A 21,539-nucleotide genomic window follows, 5' to 3' on the forward strand; every position below is an offset into this window, starting at 1 on the left:
ACCCAATTGTATGATGCAGCCACACACCAAAAATGTAAGTTGGTACTTCACTCGTTTTTTTCCAAGTTATAATGTTCAAAACATGCAAAGACAGTATTTTAAATTCCCCCTTTTCAGGGAACAAAAACTGTTAAGGTGGTATTATTTATCACTTTGTATACAACTGGACTAGTCTTTAGCTCATCAGTCACATGTAAATTATTTCTGCAAACTGTGGCTGTTCATGCAAAACATCTTCAACTGATAAGACTAATATCAATTGTGTAGAACTTTTACTCTGAAACTCCCTTGAAAATATCCAGTATTTCCCTTTAAATAAAGCAGAACACGTGTGACGCATTAGATTTTTATTTAAGTCATTTCACACACAGACACACTTCGTTCACTAATCTCCATTAAAGCAGTTTGAAGCTTGATGGCGGCCGACAGAAGGACGAGTAATGTTTTTTACATTAGGTTAGGTCGTGTCCGTACAGTCAGCAAACTGGGAGGATAGCTAGAGCCTTCAATACCAGAATGTTCCAAACTTACTGGACTGACGTCTGAAAGCATGAGCGCCGATATGTAGAAAACACAGATTTATTATTACGTTACAAGAATGTAGTCTTCCCAAGCATTTTGCTTTGATTGTTAATATCACTAGGAGGCACCAATGAAGTGGAAAATAAAAACATAAAGCAATCCTAAATTTAACAAAAGCTAATCTGAAATTCACTACTCATTTGAGTTTGAAATTTGTCTATTGCAATATTTTTTTGGCATGTTATGAATTACTGCTAATTTTAGCTTTAAAATTGGGTTATGATTTATAGAGTTAAATAAGACAAGTAGACGGTGCTTTGGTCACGTGATGCGAGTCACTGGAGGGACGGGGGCTATAACCAGAGGGGGCAAGCATCTGGACTTAGCATTGTTGTAGATATTAGAAATAGCCAACAGTAAGGGCTGATTATGAAAAAAAAAAATGTTTAAACAATAACATTAATAAAAATCTTTATATTACAATGCACATAAGATAATGCATTTTAAAATGCCACAAAGCTGTGTGGTATGTTTGTACCAACCGAAGAGAAAAAGGAAAGCGTGTCTCGTTTCACAAGTCAGCAGATGTTATCTGATTTATTTTAATAAGAATGTGACCCGACCATAATTAAAGCTAATAATGTACCTTTTAAAATTTTAAATTAGCCTATATGGCTGTTAATGAAGTTGGTTATTAGATATGAGCTTCTGTGGCAGACATTGTTCTACAGAGTGTATCACTGAGCTGAGTCATGCTACAGTTTAGGGATTATTGAGCATGCATCAGGATATGCTACAGTTTAGCACAAATTAATTATTAGCACAATCTGGCATTGCCTCTGATCTAGTGTAAAATTAATTTTATGTAAGTGACTATTTTTAGGTTCATTACACAAACCTGACCTACTGAGATGATGGTTAGTCAGTATCAGTAGAGACAAGTTTCATCCTCCAAAGTATCTATTGAACATTTTCTAAGTGTCGACTACAAAACAGGTAAATAATAATAAATATATGTTATTAAAATATTGTTATGTGGTACCCTTTGTGTGTTATTTCTGAGTCGTGTGTGTTACTGACTGACTTCAGATCTAGTTATTCTAATATTTCATCTAGCTGTTTTATATGACTTTTGAATGAAATTAACATGATCAATTCTACTAATTTATTGTAAAAAGATTACAAATAAATTGCGACAGATCCAGTTGGGTTTACAGATCCAGTTGGGTTTGCTGTTAATCGAATAGTTGCTTTGTTGGCTGTCTCCCATCTTTACTCCGAGTCCTCCACGATGTCACAGATGCGAGCAGTGCATGGGAGAGGGAGTGCACCCTCTAGTCATCTTATTTAAAACTCATTAAAGCTGCTGTTAGTGAATATTTGCCAAATCTATCTGCAAACAAAAGTTGTTCAGTTCACAGGCCAATGGACTAAAATGGACAATAACAGCAGTCAAGGAGCCATCATGTCCTCTAATATGGGACAGGTTATTGTGTGGATGTGTACTGATCCACTCAGTGGAAACTGTGCAGCTCCGGTCTCACTCCCCCTTGTAGTGAGGACTCCTCTTCTCCTTGAAAGCAGCTAACCCTTCCAGACGGTCTTTGGTTGGTATCACCTTTAAAAACAGGACAGGCGCGTGAACGCTGGAAACAACACGTCTTTATCTCAAACTCACACTTCCCGTAGACTGGTTGGTTTGCAACAAGGATTTTAAATAGCTGCGCGTTTGTGTTGCCAACATGTCTGTCTAAAGAGGATCGAGTATAATGTGGAAGCTGTGCATGATTCTGTGCACGGACAATGAAATTCAAGGACTTGCTAATGGTTTAGTAAAGTCTAAGCAAGCCACAGCAAAAAGCACCAGATTTAACACCAGTACACATCTAGTGTGGGTTACCATCAACCAAGAGACAGCATGAAGACCAAGAAACTTTCCACACAAGTCAGAGACATAACTGAAGAAATACAGATCAGGGTTGGGTCATACAAAACATCCCATACCCTGAACACATACACGGCGCACCAGTAAACCCAATATTAGGAAACAGAAAGACCATGCCCCCACAGCTAGCCTGTCAAGAGAGGGTTGTCCACAAAAACTTCAAGATGGAACAAGGAGGGTGTTCGAGAAACTGAAGATAACTCCAAAGGAGCTCTTCTGCAGAGAGCTGTTTCATGGAAGAGTGACCAGAGAAGAAAAAAAGGCATTGCTTTATGAAAAAAAACAAGTAGACAGTTTGAATTTAGCAGAAAAGCATTTTGGAGACTCCTCAAAAATGTAGAAGTATGTTTTGTTGTCAGATGAGATTAGAACTGAACTCTGAGGCCATTGAGGACACCATCATGTTTAGAAGCATAGTGGTGGCAGTATAATGCTGTAGGGATGCTCTTGCATCAACAAGAACTGGGAAACTGGTCAGATTTTAAGGGAAAAAAAAAAGCAAAATATAAAGACAATCTTGAGGAGGCCCTCGAGGACCGCGCTTGGACAACCCTGTTCTTCATTATTTTTCACTCTAGGGGTTGAGAAGTTATGTGTGTCCCGGTGTGAACATTCTCCAGTGATACAGGAAGTTTGCATGTGGTGTCATTTTATTCCTCTTAAAAACAAATTTAAGGATGCTCTAGGGAATATAAAACATTTTCTAATAATTTAATACCCAATTTTGACCCGAGAGCTGTTTCCCTGGCCTGTCTGAAGAGCTCCCTGGATTTCATTCTGCTGTGCAGTTACAGCACAACAAGGGAAGTCTGAGATTGTCATCATCGTATGTTCCCATACAGTTAGAAATTAGTTCTCTGCATTTAACCCATTGCATGTGGGATACACCCAGGTGGAGCAGTGGGCAGCTATGCAAGTGCCCTGGGAGCAATTGGGGATTAGGTGTCTTGCTCAGAGACACCACGACATGTGAGAATGTTTGAGAGTTGAACCGTGACTTTCTGGTAGAGCTGTCATTTCTAACCTGAACTCGGAGCCCGACGCAGATTAGGGCCGGGCCTGTGTCGGGCTTTTGACTGCGTCAGTGGACGCAAGCGGCTAACGATCCAATTATATGGCAACATGGCTTGCCATACAATCACCAGCCACACGTGACCATTGGACCGCGTGCTGACCGGCCTTGAAAGAGGTAAAAAAAAAGTTCAGTTAGGCTTCAGATGGGACAGAAATAAGAAACTAGCATGAACGAAGCCAGTTGATATGAAATGGACGTTCATTCATCCGCTGCACGCGGCGGACGCGCGCGGCCGATGACCCAAACAGGTGAGATCCCAAAATATCCGACAAGTCAGAGCAGGGTCCGTGTCTGAATCATGCAGAATGAAGGCAGAAGCAGGGATTTAATGTGCTTTGACGGCCATGAAAGGACAAACACCTCCTTAGCTCCGATCTTCTGCCACCTTAGTCCCCCATGTCCACCAACTGTTAATAACTAGATAAGCAGTCAAAGCTTGGGGGGGGGGGGGTGTTTTTGAGTTCTGACCTGTAATTACTGTTAATTCATCGGGTCGAGTGGGGTTCGGAAATGATGGCTACAAGCTGGGTTGGATTTTTTGAGCCCGAATGCAACTCTACTTTCTGGTCCCAAGTCGGGTGCCCTACCTCTACCGCATCTCAACAAGCATGCACTGAAACGGCCATTTTCACAGCTGATTAAACACTCACCTGAGCATAGCATGCCTCTTCAATTGCCAGACCCGTGGATAAATCCACCTGAAAGAGAACATCTCTCAATGAAGTGATTAAAAAAAAAAGAAGAAGTTTAGAGTACTTTTCTCCGCACAGGCCATAGATTAGGCTTCTATGATCTAAGGACAGAGTGACCTTAATAAAACAGTAACTAGAAAGAAAGTGTAATATTTAGTTGGTCATCATAATGCACCTTACGATCATCTTTAAATTGAGTTGGGCGACTTGCATTGCTTTACAATAACCTTGAAAATAAATTACACCCTTCCAGAAAAAGGGGTCCAGTCCATAAATGAGTGGTAGTCTGAACACAATTCATCCAGAGCCAAACAGTTGCCTGCTGTTACTAAAAGTCCTCAAGATAATCAGCTCATTCAAACTTAGTCATTATGAGATTGTCTCACCTCTATCCCCTGATTAATTGCTAGTTTTGCCATCCTTACTGCAACTGGACCCTGTGGAGTCAAGAATAGGAGCCTCATAATCCTCATTAGGTTACAAGCCTCTAAACTACATTATTCTGTCACGTCATGTACCTGAGGATTGATCTCACGGGCCAGCTCCAGAGCCCGCAAATACGCAGCATCTCCACTGTCGTTCTGCTCCACAGAATGATTGACCAGCCCCACACCGTGCGCCTCTTTTCCATCCAGCACCCTGGCAGCAAAGATGAGCTCTTTAGCGAGAGACACGCCAATCAACCTGGGGAGACGCTGTGTCCCGCCTACGGTAGGACAGAAGAACATGGATGGAGTATGACCGTTGGCAGGTGATGATGTCCTTAACATTTTAATGCTCTCTTCCATGGCCAGTACTTGAGCTCCATACAAAAGGTGTCAAGAACAAACTTTACTCTGGATTTGTCTTATCAGTTTTAAAGGTTTACAAATATAAACATTTATTGTTACCTGCTCCTGGAATAATTGCGAGTTTAGTTTCGACTAGTCCCATTTTTGCAGTGTTGGCTAAAGAAACCAAGAAACAAACAACAATGAGCTCTTGAATTTGAATAACTTCACAATAATCAATGCAAAAGTTATAAAACAGCAGAAACACAAATGAAGCAAGTTAAAACAGACAGTTTGTAAAAGAATCAACGAAACTCGTATTAAAAAATGTAACATTTCCATTTCTACAGGAATGACGTAACAAAAATGTAGGAGATGCAAGGAAAAAAGTTGTGCACACAATCATTTGTACTAGGGATGCACGATATTATGGGCATGTATCGGTATCGTCTGATATTAGAAAAACTCACCGATATAAAAGGCTTGTTTTAAGTTAATTTTTAATTTAAGAAACTGTCACGTTTATCTATTAATGCACTACTACTTATGCACTTTTCACTTGTCGCTTGTGAACGGGTTGAGTTTAGATTTGTGAAATTTACAAATTTGAACTGTTTGAGTGTCGTCATTGTGTCAGAGAGAGTAAATGTCATGAATAAATTTGACATGAAACATAATCCAAGTTGAAGTGTTGCATCATTTTCAGCCCCTTTTTAGCATCTGCATTTGGTAGCAGGACAAACTGACAAAGACCGTGCAGAATAATGTAGTATTTTAATTCCACAACAGAGAAAGCTATGTAGACTTTGTAAGTAGGTCTATCGGCCAAAAAAGTTTTAACATATGGGCCAAAAATCAATCTAATTTAATCATTTTATCGTTGCTGTTAATTTGGGACTTTAATTTCATCCTGAAAACAACAATGATCCTTCTGAGGGATACGAAGGGAAAAGTCATCAAAACTAGAAACATTTTCAGTTTCAGTGAAAAGTTCTGAAAAGTTTAATTCAGGGGGTCTCACAGGCAATTCTGATGTCACAAGCAAGAGCCATTTCCAAGCCTCCTCCTAAAGCAGCTCCATCAACAGCAGCAATGACCGGAACTGGAAGGTTACCTGAAAACACAAGAGCACAAAAAACATGAAGAAATCAACAAACTTCTGAAGTTGGTTCACACGACAGCTCGATCATTTTCCTCACTACACAGAAATAAACGTGTTCAGGTGGGAAACACTTAGGAAAATATGTCAGCATCAAGCCTTGTGATGCTTGGTGTTTGAGTCAACACTTCAACTGCTGATGAAGTTCTTTCATAGCTCCTCGGAGTCCGTACCCAGCTCTGTGATGAGCGATCTGGCTTTGGATACAAAGGGTCCAACTTCACTCTGGTGCATCTTCGCCCTCTCTTTCAGGTCTGCACCTGCACTCCAAGACAAGCAGCATCAAATTTAACATGTCCAACTCCAGGACATTAAACAGCACATTTCAGCAGTAAAAAAAATGACTCGTGACAATAATCAAGGAGATCACACCTGCACAAAAGACTCCAGGAACCAAACTGCCTAAAATGACAGTCCGCACTTTATTGTTCTTCTTGATACTCTCTACAGCTTCAAACATCTGGAAGAAAAAAAGATTATTTCCTCTCGTTCAAAGAACATATTTATATTCTTTGTTACTTTTATTCATACATTTATACTTAAAACCTTTTGTGTTTAGGGACTTTCAGGGCAATCTGTGCTTTTAAAGTCAGAAATTAAACTCAAACAAAGAAAAGTTATGGTATAACGTATGGTAAGAGGCAATGCCATTACATGAAATTTGATGCAACGTTAATTTTGTTCTGTAAGACAGCATGCGCCATCAACACCCACAGGTTTGTAATATAAGATGGAGGGATTAATGTTAAAGTGCTGAAAGGAGAGAGCTTTTGACTAATGCAAGTGTCCAAGGAGTTATGAACACTCAAAGAGCTCTTTTCTTCATTCAACCTTTATTTCTACAGGTTAGTCTCATTGAGCCGAGGACTCATTTACAAGAAAGACCTGATTTTAACAAAGAGTGATGACAACAGTGGACAATCACAAAAGAAAGCTTATAAAATGGGAAAAATAAATGATAAAGAAAATTATATTAAAAGAACTAAACAAAAACAGCTACAGTGTAAGGCGGTGTAGAAAACTAAAAAGAACATGTCTGTGTTGGTTTTCCCAGGAACTTATTAGATGTTTGAAGCCACGCGAGGTCAAGAGCTTCAGATCTTTTTGTAAGATATTCCAGGAAACAGGAGCGGAGTAGGAGAAGGCCCTTTTGCCTAGTTCAGTCCTCACTGAGGGAACACTGCAGGTAATAATGTCCTGAGAGCGCACGCTGTAGCTGCACTCACACAGAGACATGTAGGAGGAGATGTATGAAGGCAGCAGACCAAGAAGTGATTTAAAGATGAAAATGTACCAGTGAAGTCTGTGTGAAGTTAATGATGACCAGTTAACAAGAGAATGGTACGATAATCACAGCCAGTTATGAATCTTAGTGCACCATGATAGACAGCATCCAGCATCTACAGGGTTCTTGTAGGAGCATTCATGTAAATAATGTCACCGTAATCAATGGAGGGAAGGAAAGTCACAGTTACAAGGTGTTTCTTAGCATTCAGAGTTAGACAGGATCTGTTTCTGAAAAAGAAACCCAGTTTAACTTTCAGTTTTTTTACTAGGTTTTCCACATGGAGCTTAAAAGAGAGATGCGAGTCGACCAAGATACCCAAATATTTGTAGGAATCGACAAACTCAATAGAGAGACCATTTGAGGATAAAATAAGAGGAAGAACTGCTGGGACCGACTTCCTGTTTGAAAACAACATCCCTTTGGTTTTGTCATGGTTTAGTACAAGTATAAAATGGAACAAATCTGACTGGATGATGTGGAAAGCAGACTGCAAAAGCTGGAAAGCCTTAGTAACTGTTTTAGCTCGATAGTAAACAACTGAGTCATCATCATAGAAGTGTAAGGATGCGTCAGTGATGCTCTGACCTACATTACCTATGTAGCTTGTGAAGAGGGTGGGTCCTAAGACTGAACCTTGTGGTACACCACTGTTAACCGTTAAATAACTGGAAGAAGTACCATTATGTTTTGAACACATTGCCTCCGGTCTGAGAGATAGTTAGTGAACCAACCAATGGTGTGATCTGAGAAACCAGACTTAACTAGTACTAAAACAACAAAGCATGTGTAAAAGATGATAGGATGACGTCTCCTCTCTAAACTGTAAAATGGGCGTTCCACAAGGTTCTACTTTAGGACTATAGCTCCTTTGCTTCCATATTTACAGTTCACCTGATTGTGAATTAAAAACTGAATGCAATGATGTGGAGATGGCAAATGTCAATACATCCGGTTATATTGTACATACACGTGCACGGACCCCACAACACTCTGCAGAGTTACTGAACAAACTCTGAACTGCACCACAACTGTTGATGTATTTTCCAGTCAGATGAAATGTTGGTAATGAGCTTAACTATAACTGATAAAAACGATATCTAAACAGCAGATGAGTTCAAATATTTAGACCAAAAAAAAAAAAAAAATCCCGTGTTCTTCATAAACTTTAAAATAAGCGGTCAATAAAAGCAGAATTCCAAGCTTTAACCTGTTTCAGCCACTAAGTCAGTGATTTTTATCATGCTTATTGTAAAATAATAAAAAGTAATACTCAATACGTACCAATTTGACAAGATTTTTGCTTATAGAATTTTTGGCTTTTGGTCGATTTATCCCAAGAACAACAATACCTGAAAGACAAATGTAAAATTACAATAAATATTAATGAGGAATAAGACATCCAGTGTGATGACGAGCACATTAAGTGGAACAGTTGCTTTGTCTGAAAACTGAAATCCTCTGCATCTTTAGAAAACACAGATTTTTGCTGTAATTGCAATTTTTATTAAAAATGAGTCAATAAGAACACCATCTAACAACGCTGGTGATTAAAATGGCAAAATATTTTATTTTTTATTAATATTCTTATTTAAATTTTTTTTTTTTTACTAGATATGTCTTCAGAAATACTCCTTTGTTTTATAACACTTATAATTTTCTTTAAAATTTATCTTCGTTTCTGCTGTAGCAGAAGGAAATCCCTTCATATAATGTGGGGCCTCGGAATGATTTTTTTTACTTAAGACGTATTTACATCTGAAACCTAATCAGAACTATAAAAACCAAACAAACGGACTCATCATTTGTTACGATAGGTTCAGTAAAACTAATTCTGTTGGGTAAAACGTGTTGAATACGGCACTTTACACAATGAATTGGGCTTTTAATGAAAAATGTGATTAAAAATGAACAACTTTCAGGAGTTATACACACAGTAGGTCCTCAAATGTCCGCTGCTGATGCTGGAAGGCACATCAAAAGTTTTATATTAAGGTTTGAACCAGCACAGGATGGTAATCAAACATCTAGGTATGATGCGTGAGGGGAAGACTTTTACAATCAGGATTTCCAAGTGCCTGTTCAAGGTTGGGACTCATTTTAAAACTTAGGACTTTGTGTTAAGTGTAGAATTAAGCATCAAGTGAAGAACCACTAGACTGAGGAACAGCTTCTACCCTGAAGCTGTTACATTTCTAACCAAGAAAATCACTGTAACGCCACTTTAATGGGTGAGATGTGACTTATCTGTGCTGCTGATTATCTATGCTGCTGATCGCATGCTGCTGTATTCATTCATACCCATCTGCTCGCCGAAGACTCATGTTCAGGCTGCTGTTTAAAACACAGTATTATATTACATTATTAGTGTTTAGCGTACATCTTAGATCCTTGTATACAATTTCTTTTTTTATACTTTATATTTTTGATATTTTTGGGTTGTGTACACAGTTTTGTTCCACCTCGTGAACCGCATTTGATGTGAACGACAATAAAGGACCTTGACTTCCCCTTTATAAGCAAAGAACTTGAAAAATTCCAGATGAAAACACTGCAGACAAAGAAAAAACAAGTTTTCAGACCAGCTCTCTCTCAAAACAAATGGGGGACAAATGGAAAAAAATGACCAAATTTCAACATTTAAACACAACTTTTTAAAACTTTTGAGCTGGAGAATTTGAAATAATTGTAACTCAGTATCAAACTGTAGGAGAAAAACTCATTTATGTTGTTTCCTCAAAAAGAACCACACTCGACGGCAGGATATTTTTAAACGGCGTTTTACTTGCAAGGCCAGATTTTCAGGACGGAGTAGATAAATATACATAAAAGTACACATGAAGACCAGTCACAAGAATCTGCCTCGAGCTGCGCTCTTCACTCGCTTTTATACCCTTATCAGTTCAGCTGAGTTCTCAGAGCTCAGGAGGTGTTCTTGGAGCCAGCACTCACTGTTAACACAAACATATGGTTCATGGGCAGAGATGATCATGAGATAGTCAGTTTCTTTATTTGTCATTCGCACCACATGCGGTACATGTGCTGGAAGGAAACTGTGTACACGGGGTCCTAGTTACATCCAACAAAAGTATAAATTATAAAGAAAAACAGTAGTAAGATCCAAGATATGAAATAAATACGCTAAGCACTAGTAGTACAAAAATAATACACTGAACAACAGCAGCACGAACACGAGTCTGTGTGAGCAGATGAGTATGATTGAACACAGCAGCATGAAATAAATCAGCAGCATGAAATAAATCAGCAGCATGATGTGATTTTTCACAGTGATTATTCTGGTTAGAGATTCATGAGTCTTAACAGCCTCAGGGTAGAAGCTGTTCCTCAGTCTAGTGCAACGGCGTCAGAAGCATCCGTAATGTGGGGGGGGGGACACAATGTGTGTAGGTGCGCGCGCGTTAAAAAAAAACGTGTTCACTAGTGAACAAAAAAGCAACATTTCACCTAGATTTCCTTTAATTCCACACATTTAAAACACGTTTCTCACCAAGTTTGTGTAAATTCAGCTGTGGGTTTAAAGTAATTTTAACTTTAATACAGAGCGTCAGGTCGGTACTATTTGTCTTTATAGAGAAATAAAAAACACACCACTGGACTTACTCATCTAAAGGATGTTTCTCATGAAGCTTGAGGACAAGAAGGTGTGGGGGTTTTAAACACATTTCAACTTTAATGCACCTGAACACATCACGTCTCTTACACCTGCAGCGTCTCACAGCCTCACAGTTACTGCTAAGATGCTACAGACGTAGCGCTCCACTTCTCTCCTCCTAACATGAATATGTTTATGATCACCCCCCCCCCCCCCCGGTCAACAACTGCCCGCAAAAAGCTCGCTAAACTGGCGAGCGACTAAAGCCCCCAGTATACTGCCGCGTACATTCATACGCAGAGGTACGTGCGTACCCCACAGCGTACCCTCCGTGCAGAGCTCAAATTTTTACGACCGCATACGCGTAGTCGCACAATAAACTGCCCGGCGACGGACTGTTTTGTATGCAACACCAATGTATTAAATTCCTCTTCTTCATCCCTGATCTGGACTTTTCTTTTGTTTGTTTTTGCCAAGAGGCAGCGATCTCTTCCTCCTCCGTTGATGCCATGACTGAAATGGTGAGAGATGGAGGAATTTGTCACGAGCAAATTAAACTCAGGTCCAGCGTGGCTGCGGGAGGGTCTGGAGATTTCCTGGTGGGCTGGTCTGATGTGTGGGCTGCAGAGCCAGCGCTCCCTGTTTGTTTGTTTTTTTAGATCTTTTTATTAACAACATATAAACACAGAACACCGCTGTGGCTGAGGCTGCCAGCGCTCGCTTTTTCTTTTCTTTTTTTCCGACCTGTCAATCAATCTAGTAGGCGTGTCAGCAAATGTCCAATCGGCTACCTCAATTTGTCCCGAAGGTAAACGTCCCTTGTCTGTGAAACTGCTCTGCAGCTGCTCGGGGTGTACGCTGGAGTATCATGTCTGAACCCTCTGCGTACAGTACACGCGTACGTACGTGTGAACGGATGTACGCGGCAGTATACCGGAGCCTTAACACAGAGATGTCTCCATCTCCTCCACCTGTGCGCGTTTTCTGCCGAAGCAAAAGGAGACGCACAGAAACACTGCAGGTGTTGCACCATATTCTGTGACCACCGTATATTGTGACCGTGGCAGCAGGCTGCTGTGTTTAGAGTTGGAGGTAACCAGGAAAACATGGAGTGGAGTTTTAGTGGTTTGAGTATTCTCCTATTAATCAAGTGGAATGGATTTGTTCAGGATGAAAGAGAAACTGCGCCGCCTGAACTAAAGTTTTATAGTAAAGGTGTGTGTGTGTGTGTGTGTGTGGGGGGGGGTGTCCAAATGAACGTTTTTGGAATGTGGGGGGGACTTGTCCCCTTCACATATAATGGTTGCGACGCCTATGGTCTAGTGGTTCTACACTTAATGCTCCTCAACCTCCTTCCTGAGGGGAGCGGGGCAAAAAGTGTGTGTGCTGGATGAGTGGGGTCCTTCATGATGCAGGTGGCTCTTTTCCTGCATCTGGGGGTGTAGATGTCTGTGATGGTGGGGAGACTGACTCCAACATCTTCTGTGCAGCCTTCACCACTCTCTGCAAAGCTTTTCTTTCTGCAGCTGTGCAGCCTCCATGCCACACGTTGATGCTGGAGCACAGGATGCTCTCCACTGCACACCTGTAGAAGGAGGTGAGGACTGAGCTTCCCAAACCAGCTCGCCTCAGCCGTCTGAAGAAGTAGAGTCTCTGATGAGCTTTCTTGATCAGGCTGGTGGTGTTGTTGTCTCAGCTGAGGTTGTTGTTCAGGGGCACACCTGACTGAGATAGTGTCTTGGGCTTCTTGTTCTCAGCCATAGTAATAAAAACATCCATAACCTTTGACCGAAACTTCTCTGACACAAACTTTTCCTCACTGTGATTCTTTTAGCCAGCACAGGTCACATGAATTTAAAACCTCTGCCCCCATGGCCCCCTCTTTCGTTGCACCCCTGTCAAGTGCCATGAAATGTTGCTTTTTGCAGCTTCAACAAATAAAAACCTCCCAGCTCGTGTTTTCACTAGTGACCTACCTGCGTCCTCACCGTCCAGGTACCGGACCCTCAGCTCCTCCTTGGAGGAGTCGGAGCTGTAGCGACGCGTCGCTGCGACGCCTCCGCTCAGCCGAGAACACGCAGACACTTTATCTGGGACACAACCTGGCCTCGTGCACAGGTACGTCACCCTGCACGCTCTGTCCGCATCCACGGCGTGCACGCGACAGGCTCGCCAAAAGGCACAGCGACCCACCACCACCGCCATGATGGAGAGCCGAACTCAACTCTGAACTCGGTCACGTGACCACGTCACGTGACGTGCAGGAATCCCTTAAAGACTAAACAGTCAACTTATTATCAATAACTCAGTTAATGCCATCTTCTCTTCATCACTGTAGTGTTTCAATGCCAACACTATTATTATTATTAATAATAATAAGTTTAGGTGGAATAATAATAATAATTATTATTATTGCGCTTTCAGAACTTAGAATTATGAACCTAGTCCCAATAATAAGTAGGAAAAACAAAAAGCTTGTAAATAAGCAGTCCTTGCATGCACCCAGGGCAGGTCCAAGGTTGTGAGCAGCCCTAAGCAAGATTTCATTCAGGGACACCCCCCACCCCCAATGGGGGGGTTTGTTGTTTCACACCTTTTGGAGGACCAGTACTGGTACCAAAGATGTTCAGGAGTCACTGGAACAAAGCTTTGACGTGAAACTATTTACTGATAATCTGACCGGGTTGAGTCCTTACAGGCGCACCGATTTCTAAAATGTCTGACCTGCTGATTGCGATTTTGTCGGATACTGATTTTGTTTTATAAGCGACACAGTCAGGTGTTATAAGGTCACAATGCACCTTCAATTTTCCAATATTATTTTATTGAAAAACAGACCCTTGAACAATTTCCTAGAAACAATACAAACTTGTTTCAACTGGCCGTGAGGTAGTGCGCTGAAATATAAATGAAGTTTAGACACTTGGTGTTAAAACTAAAAAAATCGGTAAAATCGGTTTCTCGTGCAAGTATTGGCCGATTTCCCAAATTTAAGGAAATCAGAGCCGATTTATCGGGTCACCCCTAGTCCTTATTGTTCCTGAGTGCTTGTGCTTCGTACCACAGAGCAGACAGTCCCCACTAACTCAGGAGCCAGGCAGAAGGAGAAATCCCACACAAGACAGGCTCTAGAGCAATGTGGATATCCTAACTGGGCCTTCCTGAAGCAGAGAAGAAACCCAAACAGGACTCCAGTCAGCATCAGGTGAAAAGGAGGAACCCAGACCCAGACCAGTGGTCATTCTGTATGAGGGAGTTTCACCTTTGGGCACAGAGACCTGGAAAGGAAGATGAATGTGAAGATAGATGGATTAAATCTAGTGAAACTTTTGCAAATGACCTAATCTCTCTTTTTTTTTTCTCAGCTGAAATCATCAGTTTGATTATAATTATTCGACAGCAAGTTTCTTCAGTAATTTGCCAAAAATAAATTCATATTTATAAAAGTTTACTACATTTTTATTTAGAAAATTATAATTCCAAGTATATATATATTACCTTTTTTTGTAGTATGTCACAATTTATTTTTTATATACGTTTTTGCCTGTGTCTATGTTCATTTCGCAGTAGTGTTAGCAAAATATTTCATGAACCAGTGAACAGATTTCAATGAAACCATCAGAAAATAATCACTGGGTGCATGTCTACATCTGACTATTGGAGGCACCCCAATTCAAGATGGCCACCGCAGCTAATTAACATCAACCACAGAGAAATTCCTCTAAATCACTGGTTTTATAGATATTGAGTTAAATTTCACCTCAGCTCATTAATGAGTGTAATATTATTATTGATTTTTCAATAATGCATTTAGTCATTTACATGCCTAAATTTTAATTTCTATGTTTTTTAAGGTTTCAATTTAATTGGCAAATTTTCTTTTCTTTGTGTTCCTGTGCAGTGGGAGTCAGTTTGGAAGCAGAGCTTGCTTGTTGCTTTGCCGAGCAGAACATTGATCAATTTTTCCAACTATGCTCGCTGTGTTTTGGTCCCGCAGATATTTGGTTATTTATCCTATATTTCCATGTAAATGTGTCTCCGAGTCTATTTAAATTCTGTAAAGCATGCTGTGTTTATTTGCAGTAACTGTGTTTTGAATGTAATAGTATAAAAACTACAAGAAATACACAGTTCAGTGACAAGACATTTATTGTAAACAAAAACTCACCAGTACAACAAGTATCCTGGGCAAAGATTAGCCATCAGTAACGGCACTCCAGCTGTGATGCAAAATGCATTTCATTTCAGATGCATGATTTGGTTGAATACATTTTCCATTTACAATACTAATATTAAGTAATATTAGTATTATAAAACACTGAGGCCCCATGGATACACCATATATTTCTGACGATGAGGATTTTCTGCTGTGCCCCCGTCTACACAGAAACGGCTTTCAGTGAGAAAACGTGAGAATTTTCAGGACTTTATTGTTGGTGTTTCCATGTGGACTCAAAACAATGACACAACAGCTTTAATCATGCATAGACAATTTTATTTTATACTCTGGAACCAAAGCAGAGTTGTTTTAGCTACTTTTTCTGGGTCAAGTGAGGAAACTGTAAGGGGTATCACCAAATGTATGTATGTGTGTATATATATGCACACTGATATACATATATATATTTGGGCAGAGTTACTGTATATTGAAATGTTTTGTTTTTATGTAAATAAATATTGGGAATGTTTCGGGGAGATTTTAAAGAGGGTGCACAGATCTTTTGGTTGGTACTGGCACAGTTTCCTGTGATGTCAGATCCCACATTGAGCCCACCGTACCATAGCTGGGCCCAACAAAAACATGCCTCGGTGCCCCCTCTTTACGATCGATGCCATCGGGTCACCACTGTCTCACATTGTCTGCTCTAACAGATGACATCGCTCCTAATTCTTACATTGTTGGAGGTGTGACTACTTCACTTGCTCTCTCGGGAGGTCAGTACTGCTGAACTGGAACCCGCAGCTCCAGTTACATACACAAACTGGATTAGCGAGATCCTTTATTTTCTTTACAAAGTCACGCTGACTTTGGCCGGTAAGGCTGCATCATTTGTTAAAACCTGGACTCGTTCCGTCCAGCACACAGTCAGATGCTTCTGAACTGAGCACCACAGTGATGTAGCGTGATGTGTGCATTATATGGACTGTGGTTGAAAGAACTGAAACACTAAACTAGAAGGGTCTTAAAACGTCACTAATGACATTGTTGTTGGCAGTAGCCATTAATGAAGCTCAACCAAGCCTGGGGAGTTATTGGTTTAACCATTAGAGACGAGGATTGGAAAGGCAAACACGACTAGCGACAACTGTGGCTTGTGAACTCGTTTATGCCAAATAATGAAAAGATGCTATGTCAAAAAGTTCTAGCACTTTTCTTCAGGGGTTGACGTTAAGTGGATTAAATGTTAACCAGGACATGGACGGCCTTCTTCTAGGGGCTCTTTGATCTTCTCACTCATGTTTCTTGATATTGACTCTAACAAAGTCTGGAATGACCTTTAAGGAAAAGTGTCCTTTACTGAAAAACAGTTCATTCATAGTTGTCACAGGAAATGCCGACATGTTGGTCAGGAATCTTCACTTTAAGGCAAATTGTGGCAGGAACACGCGTACTGTATGTGCAGGACAGGGAGGAGCGGTCCTTTTACAGTTCCACTACAAACAGAGTAATTATCAATGACAGCAGGCGTGGCAAGATCAACCACAGTGACATCAGGAACGAAAACTTTAGCCAACAAAACAGATAAAAGTAAAAACACACACCATCTAACATGTCATTAATAAAGTACAGTAAATACTCGACAGTCCCTTACTCGGCTCCTTTTAAAGAATCGGGCTTGGATCTGAAACGGATTTGGAGGAATTTTCCCTCGTCTTCGTTTTTGCTAAAACAAAACTAAAAGTCCACATCTTTTTCATGCCTCGTTTCAATTTGATCAGTTTCATGCTGATCACCCTGCTGGGTTTTTAGTTACAGGATGTCTACCATTACCAGTTAACTCCAGACCGTTTGTTTTGTGTCGTAGATCAAGTCTATGAAATGCTTATGTCCACGCGTATTACTTTAAAAATGTGACGTTTATTGCTAGATTTGTCAAAACTGATCACCATTAATTCAGCAGACTCAAACTCATTTTAAAGGAACTGCCCAGAACAGCTGACCTCAGCAGAAACTGAAGAATCAAGTGGTGCGTGGCTTTAGTAAAGTTAGTGCATTTTGCTGAAATCAATCATTTACAGTACAGTGGTTCAGCAAACAGCCTCTTTTCTTCGCAGACACTTTTGTTTGGGACTCCGACAATAATTTAAAACCACGTTTGAAGCGAAGCCTGTTTAACTTGAGTGTGAACACAGGAAGTACAGTGAAAATCCTCAATTATTCACATCATGACCATCAGAGGTGCTTTGGGTTGACTCTGCTCCGTTTTTATTTTACGAGGCCACTTTTCACGCTCCATCGATGGATGTGTCCTCAGCGTCTGAGTGTGCATAGAAAGTTTCTTTAAGATCTAAGACAGTTTGATTGACTCGTGGTTTGCGTGCTACTCTGAGAGCCACCCTGCGGCCACGCTGCTTGGAGCCTGGCGGCTCCAGTCCTGCAGACTGCTCACCTGCACTGACAAAGCGCAGTGGGAGTGCTGCATATACTCTGAGTCGAGCACCGCCTGAAAGCTTTCTGCCTCGGAAACGGTGACGGGAGACGACGACTTTCCAGACGACTCGTACTCGGCGTCAGTGGCCTCCGCCTTGATTTGGACGGCTTTTGATTTGATCCGCAGTTTATGGGGCAGAGCTGAAGAACTGGCATCCGGCACTTTGTGTGTGGTAACGATGACGCTTCTCGAGTCGGCTGCAAACGGCAACAACCACTTTGGAACCTGCTGCTCGTCTTCACCATCAGATGATTTGCTTACGACACCATCAAACGAGCTACTGGGCGAGTTACTGGATGACCTGGTGACCTGCATGAATGACGTGGGCCGACAGTACATGTCAGACAAACGGCCCATTAGCTCATATGGACTACCCCTTTTCTGTGCACTGCTGCCAGTTTCTGCAGGTTCCTGCTTGACATCTGCTGTCCTACAGAGAGCAAAGCTGTCCTGAGTTGCAGCACATGTTTCAGCTGTACAAGGCGAGTGTTTGATGACTGATATGCAGCTGCTGCGAAGCTGTAAGGGCTCCAGATCGCTCTTGACTGAACTGTGCTCAGTACTCGGTGGAATAAAATCCTGATGGCAGCTAACAGTGGGGGTGCTACACAGCTTCTGGACTTCTTGAGCATATGCTGCTGAGCTCACCAGGCCAAACTTCAGCTTCAGTGACAGCAGTTCTGCCCTTAAGGAGGTGTTTTCTTCTCCAAGAGCCATCAGCTTGTTCTCAAGCACCATGTCGTTTATGCGTCGCTTTTCTCTGGAGCGCTTGGCGGCCTCGTTATTTTTACGCCGTCTCTCCCAGTAAACCACGTCTTTCTTCTCCTCTGGGATAAACTCCCGTTTCCGGCGACATGCAGATTTACCCTTGACGGGAACCACGGAAATGCCGTTACCTGATAAATCCATGTTAGGCTCTTGTAAGGCCACGGCAAGGGCATCCTCTCCACTGTAGAGTTCACCAGAGTCAAGTTCTTGCTTGATTGATTGCATATTGTTGACGTTTGCTACATTCAGAGTGTTCTGAAGTCGTTAAAAAGCACCAGTGCACGAGCAACAACTCCCAAGATGAATCAATCCATTTCAGGTGAACAGGTCTGTGAATAGAAAGGAAGAAAACAGTTCACATACCAGTGAGAAGGTCAAACAATGAAGTCATTAAGTCTGTATGTTGTATGGTGTCAACATGGGTCAACAGTTCCTGTTTAGTCAATCTGTGGTATCAGCAAATCGTAGTGTAACGAAAGACTTAAAAAGCCTCAAATAACTAACAGAATGTAGGAGTGTTTAAAATATACATTTAAACATAACAGCACAGTAAGAACTGTGAATCAACAGAAATCAACACCTGAAAAGTAGGGATGCATGATATTGGATTTTTGACCGATATCTGATACGTTAAAACTTATTTGTCCGATAACCGATACAATACCGATATTTTTCTTCTAGATCTACTTACAGAGACTACATAGCTTTCTCTGCTGTGGAAGTAAAATACTACATTATTCTGCATGGTCTTTGTCAGTTTGTCCTGCTACTAAAATGCAGATGCTAAAAAAGTGGCTGAAAATTATGCAACACTTCAACTTGGATTATGTTTAATGCTCTGGTGAAGATTCTCAGTCATCCAGGACATGGTATATTCAAAAAAGTTCAAGACAAAAACAACTGGACTTCATTTGTAACAGAAGACGTTTCGCTTCTCATCCGAGAAGCTTTTTCAATTCAAAGAGCAGCGAGTGTGGGGTTCAAGTCATAAAGCCGAGGTAAGATACATACATACATATGCAGACTGACCTATCACACCTTATAGTAGGGATTTGTTAAGGTTTTTGTTAATCTAATTCACGGGCCACTCTGGTCACATGGAAGACCTTCCTGATAGGTAGCTGCATTATAAGTTTTTGAAAGTTGTATGCAGTTCAGTGCAATGAGGAATGTCCAGATCTCTATATTGGAGAAACCAAACGGTTACTTCACAGACGCATGGCTCAACACAGGAGAGCCAGCTCCTCAGGACAAGACTCAGCTGTTCACCTCCAACTCAAGGATAAGGGACACTCATCTGAGGACCAAAATATTCACATTTTGGACAGAGAAGACCGATGTTTTGAGAGGGGAGTGAAGGAAGCAATTTATGTAAAAAGAGAGAAACTATCTTTAAATAGAGGAGGTTTCAGATTTCAACTTTCAAAAACTTATAATCCAGCTTTAAGACTGATACCCAGCCAGCTTCACACCCATCAGGAATGTCATCCATGTGACCACAGTAGATTAACAAAGAAAGACCTTAACAAACCCCTACTGTAAGGTGTGATAGGTCAATCTGCATATGTATGTATGTATCTTACCTCAGCTTTATAACCTGATCCCCACACTTATTGTTCTTTGAATTGAGAAAGCTTCTCGGATGAGAAGCGAAACGTCTTCCGTTACAAATAAAGTCCAGTTGTTTCTGCATTGAACTTTTTTGTTTTAATGTCAAATTTATTCATGACATTTACTCTCTCTAACACAATGACAACACTTGAACGGTGCTCATTTGTAAATTTTCACAAATCTAAACTCAATCTGTTCACAAGCGACAAATGAAAAGGGCATAAGAAGTAGTGCATTAATAGATAAACGTGACAGTCTCTTAAATTAAAAATGATCTTAAAACAGAAGCCTTTTAAATCAGTGCTTTATTTTGATGGAATGGCCCGTATTTAACTTTATCGCTAATATTGGCCAATACGATACCATGTCGATATTATCATGCATCCCTACTGAAAAGTGTATGATTTAGTCAGGAAAACATCCCACACATGGAGAGGCGAGGGACTTCTAGAAAATAGTGAAACTTACCCATCAAAGCATTTCCCTTAAGTTTATTTGTTTTATGCAGGATCATCATGTCATAACTTTACTTTAACCTGAAGCTTGATTGTGCATCTATATGTTCAGTAGCTCAAACTAGATGTTGCTTCCTGATTCAAAATGTTTCAGGTGTAATGAACTCATAATTCGTAGCTTTCAGTGACAAAATCCAGAGAATTTAACTGCAGCGCTTAGATTTTGATTAGTTTCATGTTTTCCTCCCACTTAAATGCATGAGTCAGAACAGACTCACTACAGATCATATGCACAGAAAAAACGTTGAGAGTTATTCATATTTTTTACATGTTACAACAAAGAAAGACAAAACTCTAAAAAATAAACTCTGGAGTGGAGCCCCTTCTGTAAAATCTATAGTCTGACATATGCAGGTCTTTTCTATGTTTGTGGAAAATGAAAAGAGATTCAAGACATTTGGTGTCATCTTACCTTCACACAACTGAAATAAACACAAATTAGACTGAAATAAAGAAAAACATCTAAAAATATGAAATTAGCTTAATTAGGCATGCATCACAATATAAAATGCATATAATTGTGCATTACTGGTACAGTTTCAGAATGTAAAAATAACATTTATATTGTGTAAACATGCAAAGTGCATTATATAAATGTCATGTATTCATACGTTGAAATATTAAAACAGTTTGTGAAATGTTATATTGTGATTTCATAAATTCCCTCCAATAAAGGCATCATGACTTTAATGTTTTATTCACTAGGGCAGCACGGTGGCTCAGCTGGTGTGGCCTCTCAGCGAGAAGGTTGCCGGTTCATATCCTGGCCCAGGACCTTTCTGGGTTTGCATGTTCTCTCTGTGCACGTGTGGTTTTTCATCCACAGACCAAAAACATGCATGTTAGACTGATTGGTAACTCTATTGTCTCTAGGTGAGTGAGAGTGTGAATGGTTGTCTCTGTGATGGACTGGAGACCTGTCCAGGGTGTC

At 40.6% G+C, this 21,539-nt stretch overlaps 2 protein-coding genes across 2 annotated transcripts; both read right to left on the minus strand.

Moving 5' to 3' along the window:
• Positions 1-760: 760 nt before the first annotated feature.
• auh (AU RNA binding protein/enoyl-CoA hydratase) lies at positions 761-13,283 on the minus strand. The gene is made up of 10 exons (XM_037691866.1): positions 13,038-13,283; positions 8,733-8,800; positions 6,536-6,623; positions 6,337-6,423; positions 6,026-6,118; positions 5,125-5,181; positions 4,753-4,940; positions 4,621-4,671; positions 4,193-4,240; positions 761-2,140 (listed from the first exon to the last, which is right to left on the minus strand). Exons 1-10 carry the CDS (start codon positions 13,264-13,266, stop codon positions 2,063-2,065), a joined length of 987 nt encoding a protein of 328 aa, XP_037547794.1. The 5' UTR covers positions 13,267-13,283; the 3' UTR covers positions 761-2,062.
• A 4,026-nt stretch (positions 13,284-17,309) lies between these two features.
• nfil3 (nuclear factor, interleukin 3 regulated) lies at positions 17,310-18,735 on the minus strand. The gene has a single exon (XM_037691864.1). The coding sequence runs from the start codon at positions 18,705-18,707 to the stop codon at positions 17,604-17,606; it is 1,104 nt and encodes a 367-aa protein (XP_037547792.1). The 5' UTR covers positions 18,708-18,735; the 3' UTR covers positions 17,310-17,603.
• Between the last annotated feature and the right edge of the window lie 2,804 nt (positions 18,736-21,539).

The sequence above is a fragment of the Nematolebias whitei genome, chromosome 18, assembly GCF_014905685.2.
Source record: "Nematolebias whitei isolate Nwh7 chromosome 18, NemWhi1, whole genome shotgun sequence".
Lineage (NCBI taxonomy): Eukaryota > Metazoa > Chordata > Actinopteri > Cyprinodontiformes > Rivulidae > Nematolebias > Nematolebias whitei.

Bases quoted from the DNA above. Each gene is read 5' to 3' on its own strand.
- nfil3 (XM_037691864.1), bottom strand. From the start codon at position 18,707: ATGCAATCAATCAAGCAAGAACTTGACTCTGGTGAACTCTACAGTGGA.
- auh (XM_037691866.1), bottom strand. From the start codon at position 13,266: ATGGCGGTGGTGGTGGGTCGCTGTGCCTTTTGGCGAGCCTGTCGCGTG. The intron at 6,424-6,535 runs GTGTGATCTCCT...CTTGGAGTGCAG, and splicing joins TCCTGGAGTCTTTTGTGCAG to GTGCAGACCTGAAAGAGAGG. The intron at 2,141-4,192 runs GTGAGTGTTTAA...CTGTTTTTAAAG, and splicing joins AAGAGGCATGCTATGCTCAG to GTGATACCAACCAAAGACCG.